Source organism: Myiozetetes cayanensis, unplaced genomic scaffold (assembly GCF_022539395.1).
Source record: "Myiozetetes cayanensis isolate MyiCay16 unplaced genomic scaffold, myiCay2020 scf3, whole genome shotgun sequence".
NCBI classification, from domain to species: domain Eukaryota; kingdom Metazoa; phylum Chordata; class Aves; order Passeriformes; family Tyrannidae; genus Myiozetetes; species Myiozetetes cayanensis.
Window position 1 is genome coordinate 36,065,568 of NW_026087521.1, and position 17,734 is coordinate 36,083,301.

Here is a 17,734-nt window from a genome sequence, read left to right on the forward strand (position 1 = left end):
GTTCTCATGCTCCCTTATGTTAATTTATGAGCAGTGATTGTGCATATGAAAATTATTTTTCCCATCCAGGCATTGCCATATGATGCGTTTTTTTCTAGCTTACCTGGGAATTCTGTGTTTTATGTGGCTCAGTTAAAATGCACTATTGAAAAATATAACTTGGCCCATACACAGACATTGTTAAAATAAGATTTTATGAGATCTCTACCAAAGCAATGTTCCATAAAATTAAAATGCATCTTAGCAATATCTGTCTGCTCTTTGAAATAAAAAACCAGCAGGAGCTTAAAATGCATTTTTTAGGCTTTTTTAGTGTTGAAAAAAGTGTTACTAATACCTTTATTAGAGATCTGGTTTGAATATCTGATAAAAGCCAATGAATGATCCACATAAGTTTCAGCTTAGATCTTACATCCTGGATGCCCGTTTTGGCATTACTGATAAGTCATTACCCCAAAAGAACTAAGATTTTATTTAAGACAGTCAAACCAATTGTTTTGCCTCCAAAGCAGTGGTATGTAAGTCAGATCTGTTCAGCCTGTTCCGAACTACCATGCTGAATCTGATCCACATTTACAGTCAAGGTTAGACATCTCTACTCACAGCATTCTTGCAAACCTGGTGATCATGCCTGGTATTTATTCTTAACCAAAGACTATGATCACTAAAGTAGAACATGTTGAAAGTAATGCTGTATTTCTGAGGCGCACATTCCTCTGAAAATTTTGGAAAATATTGTTGTACTTTAAACTTTCTAACACCCAAAAAGTTTAGTTCTGAGCAAGATCTTTTATTTGTGAAAATGTTGAACCTTTCAGGCTTGATTTTCTCTTAAAGCATATATGATGGATCTCCCACCAAGAAAGAAATATGCTTCAGCTGCTTGATTATCAGCAAGTTGCTCTGCATGAACTTGTACAACACCATTAAGTCAAATTCTTCATTATAAATTCAAAATAACTGCAGATATTTATCAGTCTGACCAAGTCCGAGACTCAGTATCATGTGGATTATTTCTAGACATATGACATATTTCATTGTATAATATGTGTAGAGTGCCTTTACTAATAGAGCAAGGAATTAGAGTAATGCATGGAAAAAAGATTTTTTAAAAAGTGTAAAGACTTAACCAGGGTGAGACTCTTAAGAATTTTAGAATGCACTACATCTTAGTGTAGACATAACATTTTGTGATTAGTAACACTTCAAAGCACTGCCTGAAACTGATTTATTTTATAAATTAATGTCTCAGTGAAAAGTGAGGAAGAAGGCCAATAAAATTTAAAAGCTATTTGAATCAAACCTAACTGTAAAATCTCTCCAGCTAGATATATATCCACATATACATGCATATGCATAAATATATGCGCAGACACCCACACATGCACATATATAAGGCTTTAATTTTAAATGCAGGAACATTCCACAGATAAGCAAAGCTCCAAGTGATTTTTAGTAAATTGCTATTTTTCAGGAACTTAATATAAATGTTCCAGTAGAACAACAACAAAAGACTGCTATATTGCAATTACTTTACTACAGAGCAGGACAGTCCCAAATAACTGTATATATGAAGTCCTAAATTACCAGGCATGATCCATTGCCATCTGTTCTTATTTATTTTTTTCCTTTCACTTCTCTCTCTGTTTGCTCTTTCTTCCTACAAAGAGGTTTTCAAAGCTCTTTTAATGGGAATTAGGTGTTCTTTTCCCCATAGACTCTTGAGTGGTGGGACTGAGATCTCTGGTCTTTGAAAACTGAGAGCATTTGCTCCTGGGGGCCCTGTACAGTCTTTATTTTTGTGCTGGTGCAGGCACATTGTGACTAGCACTGAAAACAAATGCTGTACTTTTTACTGTTACGTAAGCTGGTATAAAATATGAAAGTGCTGCAGCCATAGTCCAAAATTTTTTTGAGCAAGTGAGGAATCTTGTAATTTACTTCAACAGTCTGGGAACAATATGGTTAAATACTACAATCTTTCCCAAAGATTAAGCTGCATAAATTTAAAAACCTCCAAGGCAAAAAAGTATAAATGCCTGCAACTGCAGAACTGAAGTAAAAATAGAGTATCATTACTGGTCTCAAACTGTCCACACATTCCAATGTCACTTCAATATCAGTTTTACAGTACTTGCACAGCAGGGTTTAGCGGAGTTGTTCCTGGTGGAAATTGGCTTGTGTCACCTCCATCAACTAAAGTTTCAAGAACTTTCACTGCTAAATGACATGATCCCGTAGATTATATCAGAGCTGTGGACAATTTATCACATAAGTTGTGAATTCAGTTTCTTCTTCTAAATTACGAGTTTAGTTTCTTGACTTCGTGTGTGCACACACATAGATCAGACTGTGGCACTGTGTTCAATATGTGGTGTTTATCAGTAGAGGTCTCTGTCACCAGCCCAGCAATTCGCACATTGTAAATTCTGTTGCTGTAAGACAGACTTTGTTGATGCCTCAGGACTGTAGTTTGCCACCTTTGCTTTAGTATAGAGCTGCACTCTAAATCCTGACAGAGGAATGTGCACCAGTTGTCTTGAAATTAACTGTATGCTGGTAAAAACAGTAAGAAGATGTTTACCTAATTAATCAGCAGGAAACAATGACAATAGTTTTCTCCTGTAGTGTTGGCTTGCACAGTTTTAGTTTACTAGGAAAAAACAAACCTAAGCACAGAAGATCCTGCTGTATGAGCTAACAATTTGTAACCTTTACATCCACAAAAAAGGACCCTTATGTTCTGGAGCTGTCACTGCCTTTGTTGCTGTCCCTTTGATGCCACCAAAGCGAGTAACAACAAAGAACTTGCCTATGTGGATGTGTCAGCCTGACATCCTCCAAACTGCCCTTTTTACTGTCTTACCAAGAATGACAAGATGAGGGGGAAAAAAAAATAAAACAGAAAAAAGAGCAACTTGCATTGCTTGTCGAATAGCTTGTGCTGACAGACAGTTATTCTGGAAATGTTAATGCAAATTGCACAGAGCAACCTTGACACTGAGGCTGCTGTGCATCTGTGGTGTAAAGAAAGGGAGGGGATGGGGAAGGAAGAAAACAGAAGAGAAGTGAAAAGAGTCAGATATACATGAAAGCAGAAACAATAAATGTTCTAGGTTGATATCCAAGAAATCCCATCGGCGCTGCTGCGTTACTCTTACTGAGCATCTGTTGAAGTTTGTTTTTGGCTTGTAGGTTGTAAGTGCTTTCTGGAACTTGTAATTTATTATCCAGCAATATTCATTAAGAACTAGTTTAGAACATCAAAAAGAGTTATTGGAAGAGCATTTTGTATTTTGCGATCAATACCGATAGTGACATTATGCTTAATTACACTAAGATGAAGCATGCTATATATCTGTAGAACCTGAGGCAGGATTTGTATTTAATTCTCACACATTCTGTGTGTGCTGCAGTAGCAAGTGTGCAGAAATAATTTCCCTTTTTTTATCAGTGGAAGTTCAGCCTGTTTGTAGACTGCATAATTTCAGTGCAGTGAGCACTTCTGGTACCTAGATGGGTCAATTTTTCACTTGCTTAGGATTATGACTAAGGAACTCAGCCCTTATGACGTTTATATCTAATAGATTCACAAGCACAGTAAAATCAACCTCTCTCTAAGTTGTTTTTCTGAATTTCCAGGCAGAAGCAGCAGTAATTTCTCCAGTAATTCATTGGTGCTGCCTCCTTGTACCACTCAGAATTAACAGCAGCAACCTCAAAACTTGGGTCTACACTATTCATGTTCTTTGTCTGCCACACTGAAATGACTAATAATAATAATTAAATAACACATTTATCATTATTAACAGTGCGATCACGGTGTGTTGTACTGCAGTACACTTCAGCCAGTTCCTGCTATTAATTATTATTGTTGTTAATTCCTACCCTTTCTTATGATAATGACACTACTGGGATAAAACAAAAACCAGCATCAGAAGTGTAAATGACGCTTGGAAGATCCAACCTAGGAAATGAGACATGGATGATCCAGTATTTAATGCTCCATCTTGCTGTAACATTTAAACAGTGAGAAAGAAATTTTATCAATTTTAAGGTTGTTCTGAGAGTGGTGATTTGGTGACGGCTTTCCTCAAACACAGAAGGAATGCCTTTTATTAGTTGTATCCGTGGGATCCACTGCTGGGAATCAGTGTGGGATTTCCTGGCTGATGTTAAGAGTCCCTCCAGACAGTTGGCCTTGCTGCAGTTGGAAGACAGTTTCTTGGATACCTGTTGAGCAGAAGGGCCCTGTTGGAGTCCTGTAGAAGAGCAAACCAGCTTATTCTCAGCGCTTGCTAGAGACAGCTCCACAAATTGAGAGATCAGTTGTCTTTAGCAGTTACTGGATCACACTCATGCCAGGTGCTCTGTCTTTTATAAATGGAGAAAGAAATAGCACATTTTAGGCTGTATCCTTAACTAACAAAAATCTATGATCTGTTTTATCAAAGCCAGCTCAAGATCAAATACACACTGATTTAATTCCAACTGCTTTAGGTCAGTTGGAGTTATTCCAGTTTACACCCTATGAGAATTTGCCACATGCATTTTAAAAGGCAATTAGGCCCTAAAGCAAGAGCAGACTGTATTATATTTGAATTTCCAACTAAACTGTAAGTAGCAATAAATATACAGCACAATTATGACTTGCACACTCCCCTGCCCTTTTTTAAAGAGAGGAGAATATCATTACATTTTCTTCTTTGATCTCTCCGAGCATCAGATTTTTTAATATATCATTTGACCTGCATTTCTTTTTATATTGCTATAATTAGTTTTAAATAACATGACAGATTGAAATATAAAAAGATAATTAAAATACAGACTAACATTTAAATTTCAAGTCTAACATAGTAATTCTTCAAAAAAATGTTGAAATATATGTTGATATCACCCATTAGTTATTAACACTGTAATTAATCACTCATCAATTCATGCATTCCTATTGCATTGGTCTGAGAATAGTCATTAATAAATATAAGATTAAACTCATCTCAACATTTTAGTTGATTTTGAGTAAGTGCTGGATGAATGTCCCTTTTGTCACCTTTTTGAAATGTAAGAAGAAGGAACGTTTCATGTTACCTGTGTATATGTAAACCGAAGAAAATTATGGTCATGGAAATATATAAATTATATATTGGCTATATTTTTATATAGATGGACTAAATATTTCTGTGTAGTTGCATTCTTGTGTATCTTTGACACAGTGTGTCAGAAAAAAGAAATTGAAGTAAGATTCAAGATTGGTAATTCTTCCTTGAACGAAGGCAATGTTTTATACCAGAACAAGTTGTTTTAGAAAAAGATTTGGAAATTTATGTTTTCTTGTTATACGTCCATGTTGCTCCCCAGACAGCCATTTCCTTCATTAGAAATTGGGATAATAGTTTTAGGATTGGTAATAATGCTATTGGTGCAGCTCCTCAGAGATGAATAAATTATTGGCAAGTATGATACTGTGGTAGGATGCAAATGAGAGTCCTATTTCTGCTTGTGTCAGCACAAATTTTTCCACAGACATCAGTGAGACTGGTATTTCACCACGGATCTTTATCGGTTACTCAGAACTATTATGGCAGTTGGAGAGGCAGATCAGGCTTTTAAGAAAGAAGTTTCAAATTACAAAAGAGAGTTTCTTATCTGTACACAAGATTAAAAAACACAGTCATGATTATATGAATTTTAATGGCATTTTCTACGTGCTAGAGTTTTAGCACCAAATTCAGGAAGGTACCACATAGCAGCAGAACTGTCCCATCTGTTGGGGTTTTTCACGTCTGAGCCCTGTAGTTCCAATTTCTATTCAGAAAAGATTTTTTTTTTTTTCCAACACTTTTTAAGTTCCTCCATATGATCCCTGTTCAATTTTCTGTCTGGAGAGTTTGTTAGCCGTAGTATATACAATGTAGCAAATGCTAAATAGAACCTCTTTTCCGAGAAATTAGGCAAATGTAAAACTGACTGAATTGTGACTCTTGATGTTAACCTACTCATATATATAAATTTTTATACACACATATACGTATAAACATATTCATGATAGGATTCTCTTAGCATGTGCAGTCCCTGCTCTCATTCCTTAAATAAAATCAACAAACCAGTTGGTGAACAGATGTAGAATGCAGAGTCAAAGAGACATCAAGGCAGGATAGTAGTTCACTGAGTTATTTTTGTAGAAATCCCTCTGTATCTTTGCATAGTTGAAGAATGATTTCATATTGTACTCATCATTACATTCTATACAGGATGTTGCACTATGTGAGAACTGATTAAATATAATGCAACACAAGTGATGCAATGATATGTAACCTAATCTGTATTAAAGAACATGCACTGGCCCTAGTCTAGAAACATTGAGTCAGTTTGGTATTCATATTATAATTTACTGGCATAATAATAAGAGTCCAATATATTTATCAGAAATTTGAGTGTAATGAAATTCTGCTTAACTGTATCTGTTCTGAAATAGAATCACAACAGATTTCACTGCATTTTCTCTTCTTGGTACTGGCGCTTGATTCCTTTCACACTGTTTATTCCCATCATATGTTGAGCTGTATCACTATCAGAGTGTCATCTACTCTCCTGCTTTTCAGCACCTTGAAAGAGTTGATTAGTAACTTGTTCCAGAAAATTCCATTGTGCTAATCCTGTTAGAACATGGCATGAATATTAATCGGTGTAAACATATGCTTTTTCTCAAGGAGACAATTACCTTCTTTTCATGTCCTGACTATAGGTTTGATACTACTAGATTTTGAAATATGCTTCACATATGCTTGTTCAGCATTTGCTGGATTAGATTTTACTTAGGCAAAGAAGAAAAGCAGCCACTACCCATATTGTACTAGCACTGTCTGCTGCAGACAGTGAGAAGTAGCTGTGTGAGATTTGCCACAGGTTCTTTCCACAGTCAGTGGAAAGGTGCTTTCTTTGTTAAAAGTCACAGGTTTTTATTTGTAGAGAGAAGACTTTTTAGTGTTTCAAGTTCACCTTCCATCTAACAGGTAATGAGGAGAAGTTTGGTGACAGGAAAGGCCTGTCATGATGTGGAAAACACCACTACACAAAGCCGGTTTTAGTTGGCAAAGAAAAATTACTGTACTAGAAATAAAGGAAATAGCTGACTGTTCTCAGTTGCAACCTCATATTTATTTGCTTCAATCTGATGAAGGTTTTTTTTTCAGACAATCAAAAGAAAACAAAAAAAAAAGGTTTCTGATAAGTTTTGGAGCTTTCTGTGGATGTCTCACATCTCTTATGAAGAAGCATGCAGTAGTATAAAAACACAGCCAATGCCTAAGCTAAAAGTATCCTAGTATCTTGACTCCAGCTGTGGCAGGTACTGAGGAAGACATGTGGTGGCACTTCTCTGTAAACTTTTCCAGCTTCCATTAATTTGCAAGATTGTTCAAAGCACTGCAAGTAAAATCTAAATCTAAAATAATGTAGCCCAGAAAATAATGATCCTTTTCAATTATTTTTTTCATTAAAGAGGTGTGATACATATAAGCCTGAATGTATGTAATGAGATATTTCTAAAATAACAAGGTATTTGTAAAATAATGTCAGAAATGCTTGAAATAAAAGAATTAACTTTCAAAAATGGGAATTCAAAGTTGTTCAAATAATAGAAGACAGCCATTTGGTTACATAAATGCTATAAACAAGCTATTTCATTCCTGCTCTCAGAAATCATTAACTAAATACTCACCTATTACTATTCTCAGTTGTTCAGGGAAATTATATTTACCCATTCAGACTAAAATTACAACTCAAAGTATATCCAAAGTTCAGAAAAATATTGGGCAGCTCCCCTCAAATAATTTAGGGTAATGGAAAACAAAATCTCTGGAGTGGAGAAAAGTAGACGCTAGTATATACTTGATATGTAGCGTAGTATCAACAAAGGGATTCATTTTCCCCTATGTCAAAGCTGAGAATTGAAGCGCAGTAAGAAAACACTGCAAGGAAGACATTAAAAATTATCAGGAACAAATAAGCTGAGCTTAATGAGCTTTGCAACATGCCCTAAAGAATTGATGTGCTAAATTACATCTAAGAATATTGAAAAAATTAGACAATAAACCAAATGAATAATTTTTCCTGATTTTTACTGAATACTACAATGCTGGGGAATTCCAGTGGCCTGGAAAGATGCTACTATTGTGCCAGTGCTCAGAAGTGGTTTCATGGAACATCTTGCGAATAGATAGATGCTTTTCCTGAACTTGTTCCACAGTAAATCATGAAATGGCCATCATGAGAAAGCATTTACTCTGGTAAATGAAGGTCAGATGCATTGCTACATCTGAAATAGTCGTTACCAGGTGTCTGCCTTTTCTGACCATGTCAGTTTGCTTTGTGAGAGAACGACAAGGACATACATTGATGTAACCCTCTACTGAAATATGTAGGGCTGTACATGATGAGCATGATCTGCTGCTGCATTAGCAGAGAAATATCATATAAGATAGCATTACTCACTGTCTGCAAATTTAGTGAAAGCTCTCTCCAAATTGAAAAATATTCAAAGCAGAACTTCAAGAATAACCTGAGGTTGAAAAATACTCAAAAGGAGTAAGTATAGAAGCTGTCTCTACCAAAAAGGGTTGAAATCTGAAACAAAGCAAGAATTAAAAATTATATCTCAGTTTCACAGTCCGGGAAGCTACCATTCACAGCAGGAACATGGCTCAGCATCCCTTGCTTACAACTATCTGTCAACTTTGGATATTCCTCCAAAAGGTGTTGGAGCTGGAGCCATGCAGAGGGGCTGTTAGGATGGTATATTGTAGTCAACCAGATGATCCAAATGGACCTTACAGTCAGAATGACAACAATTTAATCTGTCAAATCTGTTTGACAGAAAACCTGACCACAAAAGGAAACAGGTAAATAAGTTGCATGGAAAAGTTTTAGCCATGAGAGACTAGCTCAAATACGGCCCAATATAGTACAGTATTTGTCATGAGTCATGTAGCATATACTTATGTACGTGTGGCTCTGTGCTTAGGTATTTTTCTAAATATATTAGATATACATTACAAGTAACATAAAAATGTCTTTAAATTATGACAGTACATTTTCAAAAAATGCCAAACAGTAAGGCTTACTGCAGAAAGCCACAATAAGGCTCTGAAGGTAGCAAAAGTGAGTATTACACATTGCCAACAAAACTTTAAAGCTGCATAGTGTCCCAATTAAATTGCCACAGTCCTGCATTTGAAACCAGGTGGTGCATGCTTGGGAATTGCCAGAGCCCTTCTCCAGGTCTGATTTTCTCAGCTAGCCCATTTTATGAAGAGTATTCTAGTTCAAACAAGCAGTATTTACATGTAATGTGTTTGGCAGTTTGGCTTGCCTCCATTATGAATTAAGAAGGTATGGTGGCCTGAAAGAGCACGAGCTTGAGTCTTTAGACACGTGGGTTTAGCTCTCTGCTCTTTATCAAGTTTTCCATATGACACTCAAAGCAGTAACTGAAGTGAAAACCTCAAGATCTGCACCTTCTTTTTTTTCCAGTGAGGTTTTGCAGACTCCTTACTTTCTGGATCATGCCAAGCTCATGTCCAGACTCACATCCAATCATGTCATTAAAATGGCAGAGCAAAAAGGTGCTCTGCAAAAGGCTAGGGGTGAAGCAGTCTTTGGAGCTTTTTTAAAAAAATCTTAACCATAAACTGAAATCAGAATTAGACAGGTCCTCAATCTCCACTGTTAGTGATCCACAAAAGTCATTACTTTCAGGAACAGAATTTGGTGTGCCTGAGATAACACACACCTGCTTGATCCAGCAACAACCCAAAAGTCATTACCAGTTTTGTTCAAAATAAAAGCTGAAGCTGGAGAAGGCCCTCACACATCAGAAACAAAAATTAGACTTAGCCTGTGAGTGCCTCATCTTGGAGCAAGAGCGAGCCAGGTTTGGTTTGCTCGTTTTCCTGCAGGAACTCAGGTGCATGTGCCAAGTTCTCAGATGCCTGAAGATCAGACTCCAATATACTCTGAAGTGAGAGGCAGACTCAGTAACCGAGCGTCTTTGCAGAGCACAATTACATGCATGTAAAAGAGAGAGGAGGAACCACTTGCTCAGCATTACAGGTCACATCTCTCAGCAGGGATGTAAGGACAGGGAAGAGCCTTTTCCACAAAATGAAAATTCCTAGAAAGTCTTTGAAGCTGAGGTCTAGATTCATGGTAGGGGTTTTGTTGGTGTTTTTTACCTTTTTATTTTCTGTGTGAAAGAGTTGTCTAAAAACAAGGCAACTCAACTCCAAAGGAAGATGGCACTTAAGGGCCAGTAAGGGCTGAATCCTTGGGACTGCTGTCATAAGTATCTGGCCTTTTCCATGAAGAGTATTGGAAAATATGGTTCTTACTTCAGTCCTGTAAGTTCCTCTCTGGAAGCTTGGTACCTAAGGCATTTTGTGGAACTAGTTCTGTGTTCTTTCCAGGCGGCCAGAACATGGAAATGTCATTATTTTGTATCAGATAGATTATCCCTTTCCTAGAAAAAAACCTTACAGAATGCAGTCTTTTTTTTTTTGTTAGAGTAACATGCTTTACAGAGGTATTTGTTGTACTTAACTAGGTCTGTGAAATACTTTCAGGCATTCTGAGAGGAAGGTGCAATAGAAGTAGTGAAAAAAGCCCTACAAATTTTAGCAAATACTTTTTGCCAGCTTATTACACAACTGCTCACAGGGAAAACTTATTTCATCAGTACAGCAGTTTTATGTGTAGTTACTTTAAAATGAACTGTGGTCATTACTGTGTTGATTTATTTTTATATTAGTGCAGATGAGTTCAATGTTGATGGACATCATACATGCACAATTACAAAAGTGCATATCTGTAAATCCTATGATGCTAATTGTTGTCAGTGTGTCTGTATTTTAGTTTACAGGATTGCTCTAACCCCTAAAAAGAGTATGAAGAATTCATTCAATGTGCATTCTAAACCATAAGCACAATTTGCAATGAAATTGTTCTTTTTCTCTGCAGTCCATCTGTCAGTGGATCAACTGTGCAGTTAATGGATTCTCTTTTTTTTTTCTTCTTCAAAAGATGTATTAATGACAAAACTAGGCTCTTAAACTACTATCTCTGGCATCGGTCGCTCAAACATAGCTGTGTTGCACTTTTTAACAACCAAATGAATTCCACATGAAGAGAAAAAAAGTATTTACTCTTTTTCTTTTCCTTTCTCAAACTTTGCAGACGTCTTGCAGGAAATGGCTTGACATACATTCCTAAGGGAGCATTTGCTGGCCTTTTCAGTCTTAAAGTGCTGTAAGTAAACTGTGTGTTGTTTGATATATTTCTGATTTACTAAATGCTCCAGGGAACTAATTAACCAGTGAAGTTTTGATCAAGTAAATTACATATTTTGATCAGCTCATTTTGAACAATTCAATTGAAATGAAGATACATATGAGCATCATTAAATCTTTGTTTTTTCATGTAGAAAATATCCTAAACAAAGGTTGGAAAACATTAATGGTATTCTAAAAGCAACTTGCTCATCAAGTAGATATCTCTGTACAATATCAAAGGTAAAAATTGGCTCAGTTGACAGTTTCTTCAGTTGTCTCAAAACCTCTGATTTCAAGCCCTATTGAAAGAAAATCAGATTTATTCTTTTAACTTTCTCAGTTGCTTTGAAAATTCCACTCAAAGCTGTTGTCTAGCTGTTAACAAAGCTAATATTGCTACAGGTATTTGTTTGCTTTGAAGGGAGCGGGCTTTTGACAGGGTCAGGGGAATGGAGTATTTGTGTAGCTTTCCTTTGTAATCTGAAAGTAGAACTATTACAGAAGAGGTAAGCTTGGAAGAAAATTTGCAATAGAAGGAAATTGACTTGACTGTGTTGACCCTGGGTTTTGTTCTACTCAAAATGTAGGATGCTGCAGAATAACCAGCTACGCCAGGTTCCTACTGAAGCACTCCAGAACTTGCGCAGCCTGCAGTCTCTGTGAGTATACCTGATAAATCAACTTGCAACCTTGCATGAACAGTAATATATGGTTACCTATTAATTATCTGTTAATATCACTTAATAATGTGCTGAGTCAACTTTTTCTTTTAACTCTCTGTGAGCTGCTTTTCAAAAGAATTGTACTCTCAATTAAGCATCAAAAGTGACTGATTTCGTTCCAGTAATTTCATGACACTGGCAACTTCTTTGCAGCATTATAAACTGGCTCACCCTCTGAGAAGACACTCTTTGGCCTGCAATGCTTTCTGTCAAGAACACAGTTTCTTGTTAAGATTCTGTGCCAGGGAAGAGAAAGAATCCCAAATGACTCCTTTGGTTTTTTTTCATTTGGTGTAATTTTTTTTTCTTTTTAAGCAGTATGGAAAACACTATTAGCTCATGAAACAAAGTGTGCTAGAAGATGCTTAATTATATTCTATGCTTCTGGCAGGTCTCTGTATTTATAGTTCTTGAATGTGCATGCTGACTCAGTCCATGAGCCTCAGTTTCAACAGAACTCCTGCCAAAACTGCTAGACCAGGAGCGAAGATTGGCTGCTTCATGGTATTAATGAAATTATTTCTGATGCGCTCCTACCCCGTAACATAAGGATGGTTGTATCAGGTTGTGCTAAAAGCTGACCTAGCCCAGCATCCAGCCTTCAAGAACAGATACTAAGGGAAAACTATAAAGTCCAGCAAAGACTGTAATAATACTGCTTTGGTAAACTGTCCCAGCTGCCAGAAATTTCCACTCAGGGACTCACTGAGCCTATTGTGGCTTTGGTAGCTCCTCAGAGTTTTTCTTTTATGAGTTTGTACAGTTGCTTTTTGAGCCAGTGAAACACTCATGATTTTTTGTGGCAGCATGTCTGCTGATCAGCTAGCCAGTGTAGCATGGTGAAGTACCTCCGGTTATTTACTTGGAATTACATCACATTTGATGTTCTCTAAATGCAGCATCAGGAGAAAGTGGGAACAGCAGTTCTGTTATACGGAGTTACACACCTCTGTTGTACCTCCATTAGTCAATTTTTCAGGTGTAAGCTGTTAGGATTGTTTCTCACATGGAAGCTCTTCCATTCCTCTGTTCATCCTTGTCACTTTACTGAACTTTCTTTCAGTTCTCTTGTGTTGGATCTGAGAGAATTGAAGGAGGGATAAGCCCTGCATAGCATTTTTACAGTGCTTGCACACCTCGGATTTATAGAAGGCAATTATGGATGCTTTTTTGTTTGCTTTCCTCCTAACTCTCAAAACTTTGGATTTAGTTTTTTGTTGTTGTTGTTTGTTTGTTTGGTTTGGTTTGGTTTGTTTTTTGTGGTTTTTTTACTTTTGCTGAATGCCAAGTTGTTAATTTTATACTTATTACAACTGCAGGACCTCTTTCTAGCATGTTAGTAGCTACTCAAGAGCTTGTCCTGTAAAGTTTGAATTGCCTTTTCCCTAAGTGCCTCTCTTGACACCTATCTATACTGAACTTCCTCTGCCATGTTCTTGTTCAGTCAATTGGGTATCACGAGTTCCTTCTGCTGCACTTGCAATTCACATTTTGAAACCACAAAGACCCTTGTGCTGTCTCAATGCAGAATGCAGTAAATAGAGTTAGTTTCTGAATTATCCACAGTCTTGCATTGTCACCTGATAAATAAAAAATTACTAACTTTTCTAAAGGATCTACTGATTTTGAATATGCAGCATAAAATATCTAGATGACAGAAAACAGAAGTAGTTCTTTGGTCAGAGGAAGATGTCAACTGACTCTTCTCTCTGCCTTAGTTCATCACCTTGTAATGTCACAGAATTACTCTCAAATAAAATTATTATCATAAAAAGTTCCAAGATAGAAATGGGTAATTCAGTCTTTAAGTTCAAATAGCTATTACAGAAAATATTGGTACAATATGCACTGATCACCAACATCACTAGTAAAATTCTAACCATGACAAGGATAGAGTGAGCATCTGTACCAAGCTGGTACATCTGTACCAATATCTGGTTAAGATGTGTTGGTTGGGAATTGTACTGTGTTGAACATACTCTTCTTTTTTGTATGTATAAAGAACTCCCACCAGAAGGTTAACATATTTTGCATACATTCAGCTCAGCCAACTTCTGGAGAACAGAATGAATGAAATTAATGGATTTTCAGCAAAATTATGTCACCTGTGTATAACTTAACCACTGCACAGACACACATTATACTGTATTAGCTCCCAGGTTCTTATGTCCATCTTGAACAACATTTACCTCTGTAATACATAAGCATTTCTAAAGGTGAAACAGCCCTAAGAATTAATTATCTAATAATTGTTATTTGGTCAAGTGTCTTTTTTCTTTATTGAGCAGACACAGACACAAATATCTCAGCCATATACTTTTGAGGTTACAGTTCTTTCCTTTGATCTTTGAAAAAGTCATGAGAAAATGCTGGTCTAGTGACTATACTAGGTTTTCTTTCTGCTAAACAAACAAAAAAAATCTTGCTGAGATCACATCACTCTATACACATTCTGGGCCAAAACAAGATAAGCCAAGCCAACAAGAGTTCCTTTGTTGCTCTGAAAGAGATTGTTGAGTTTTCGGTACAGTTTCTAAACAAAATGACAGTTTCACTCAGACTTTATTGTAAATGCATTTTTCTTTGGGTGAAGAAGTTGAAGAAGTAAACCAGAGTTTGTGCAGTCTGTGTATAGATCTGTTAGTTTGTGACTGAATTAAAACGGAGAATAGGAATGGTCAGTAGAAACCTTTAGACAGCTGCCTAACAGACCCAAGATGGAGTGATATGGGTTTGTACAGAAAAACTACTATCACCTGAAAAACGATCACTGGCAAAAGAGACTTTTTTGAGGAAAAGAAAACTATTATTCTTTTGTTTGCTTAAAAGGGGTCTTGCCTGTCAGATAAAGGTGTGCACAGATTCAATTTCTTCTTTCATATAGTCTAGGAATTTTCTGTTCACAAGGTTATTTTGCATTGGTTTCTGATTTACAATAGGAATTCTTTCTTGAAACCTTTGAAATAGCAGGAGTCTTTTCAAGAGTTTAATTAAGAGGTTAAAAGCCTTCACAAAAGCAGTTTCTGTAAGATAGCAACTTCTTGTATTTATTATGTTTAAAGTATGCAGGTGGCATGATTTCTGAAAGCCTCATTAACCCTTTGCTTTAGGTTAGTGTAGATGTGAAAAACAAAACCAGTGACTGGACTCAAATCTCTGCCCTTTGTGGTTTTACTCAAGGAAGGCAGTCATGCAGAGGGGCAAGTAACCAGACCATGCTGATTTTGAGATGTAGTTTTGAGCAGAAGAATATCTTCAACTTATTATATAGGCTATAACTTTCCTCTGAAATCTAGTGTGAACACAAATTACCTAGATTACTAGTCCTAACAATTCAAATGGCATTTATTTCTGTCAAGAGGAAAAGAGTTTGCAGGTACCATGATTGCAAGGGAAGAATCACTGATGTGTTACAACTTAGCACCTGGCAGAAGGGTTTGAAATGTCACTTGAATGCTGCCATCCCCATTACTCACCTTGAGCAAATGTGTTTCTTTAGAACAGAATATAAGCAGTTAATCTCTAGGTTTTGTGTTTCATACGTCATCAATATCTCCATTCTGTGTTTAAATCATTAAACCTTCTAGTGATTTTGAATATCAATGAAGAGTCCAAAAACTTTCTACATATGTATATTGATTTGTTCTTCAAGTGTTATTCTTAATGAACAGCTTGTTTTCTGTCCAGCTTTTTTCATTTAATACATGTATTTGTTTAAACAGGTATCTTTGTTTCTCTAGAGTGATCATCTTGTCATTACACCACTTATGTACCAGAACTGACATATAATTTCAGTATTTTTGAACAAGCAGGGTTTGGTTAAACTGGTAATGACGTATCATTTTTTTTTCTTTTTTTTCCTGAACATTTTAATATAAATTTTATATTACTAGCATCTGAAAAGTTGCAGATCTCCACTAGCAAATGTTGCTAAATAAAGGAGAAAAGAGTAATTTGCCTTGCAGATGGAAAAGCAAAGCTTCTGCTCTTCTTTTATTGGGACTACTGTAACAACCCTTTGCAGTGAATACTACAGATGAAACTTCATTCCCTGTTTATTTTCTTGTTTAGACATCATTGTTAATAAGCAGCTTTTACTGCTGCATTGGCAGACACAGAAATAGTCAAAATAAAGAACAGATCATGTGGTGTCTCACTGCCCATGACAAACCAGTCATCAAGGACATTTAAAAGCAAGCATTATTTACTGTATGACCTGCTTTCTTTCCTGTGAAATTTAAGAGGACTTTAATTGTAGAAAATAGGGCAGAATACAGCATAGCCTGTTTTCCAAAGCACTCTGAACAGTTGATAGTGGGAAAAAATAAACCATCTTTTCTGTGTTGACAACCTGCGAAGTTGAAATTTAGTGAAGCAAATTAATTGGACTTTACAAGTAAAGTAAATTAATTGGACTTTACAAGTAACAAAAAAATAGCATCAATGAAATGTTTTATAATTTTGTAACAGAATGTGTAGATTATTTAAATTTTATTTTAAGATGTTTTGGTGTTTTTAGAGCACCTGATGGTGACACAAAGTTTTACACAAAATGTTATCTAGAAACATCTTGGATGTCCTCAGTAATTACCTGGCTGGAACAGATCTGCAAATGGATCTTTTGTCATCTTCCTACTCCCACAAATATTTGACATTTCAAGAGAAATTTCCATGCTTAACCTGAACGAAGAGTTGAAGACTTTGAGGGCACAGAGTTCTGAAATACTTCCAGTTCAGTCTTGAAATTAGAAAGCCATCTTCCCCCCCCACCCCCGAAGTGTTAACTTGAAACAATTTTTTTCCAGTTTGATGCTTAATAATCCTGATTTTTATTGAAAGACCAAACAACTTTGATGAAATTACATTCTCCCAAGAGAACTGTTTTCATGAAAAGACAGGAACCTTAGTTGTGGTTTTCCATGTCACACCCCATGATAATGAGGGCTACAGAAGGCATTATCCTTCTTAGGAAACTTGGTACCTCAATAGGTACCCACAAACTCCCAGAGGAGGAATTTCCCACATTTTAAATCAAGGTTGGTTGTGCCTATGAAGGTGTCTGTACACATATGCAAAGATGTCTCAAAATTCACTGTTACGGTCTCCTCATTTTGTTGCACATCTGCACCATCTGAGCTGCTAGAGCCCCAGGGCACTAGGCAACTGAAGAGTGACTGAAAAATCAAGCAGTAGTACAATGTCAGACCACCCCTCTCGATCACAGACACTTTTCTAGATTGATAACCAAGGAGAGGAAGGTAGAGGTGCAAGGTTCCCTAAAATACTTTTGCTACTTTTTCTTTTTTTTTAGATGCAGTCCCTAACTCAACCAGACAGTTGCTTTCAAAGTGGGTTTTAAGTAGACTGTATTAGATCAGCAATTCCAGGACACTGGGTGATGTTTTCTTTCGTCCAACAGAAGATACTAGGTGTCTGACTCTTTTCTGTCTTATGAGTAATCTCAAAAAGGGGGGTTGTATTGCATGTTTTAGAGACAGACAAATTTCTCAATCTCAGAAGTGCTAGCCAGAAATCATCTTGCATGGCTGAAGCCACCAGGACATACACCACATGTGGAAGGAGGACAATAAGCTCCTGTTGGAGTGGTTAGCAATAGGGGGCTTACGCTCAATTTCCAAGGAGGTCCTCCTGAGTGCCCTACAGTGGCATACTGTGGTAGTCACCCCG

General features: G+C 36.6%; 1 protein-coding gene across 2 annotated transcripts in view; it reads left to right on the top strand.

Moving 5' to 3' along the window:
* Positions 1–17,734, top strand: part of LGR5 (leucine rich repeat containing G protein-coupled receptor 5) — an 88,568-nt gene that overhangs the window by 38,832 nt on the left and 32,002 nt on the right. For both annotated transcript variants that reach the window (XM_050324994.1, XM_050324995.1), the window contains exons 3-4: positions 11,230–11,301; positions 11,912–11,983. In XM_050324994.1, the coding sequence (XP_050180951.1) occupies positions 11,230–11,301; positions 11,912–11,983 (144 nt within the window). The remainder of the gene's footprint in view (positions 1–11,229; positions 11,302–11,911; positions 11,984–17,734) is intronic.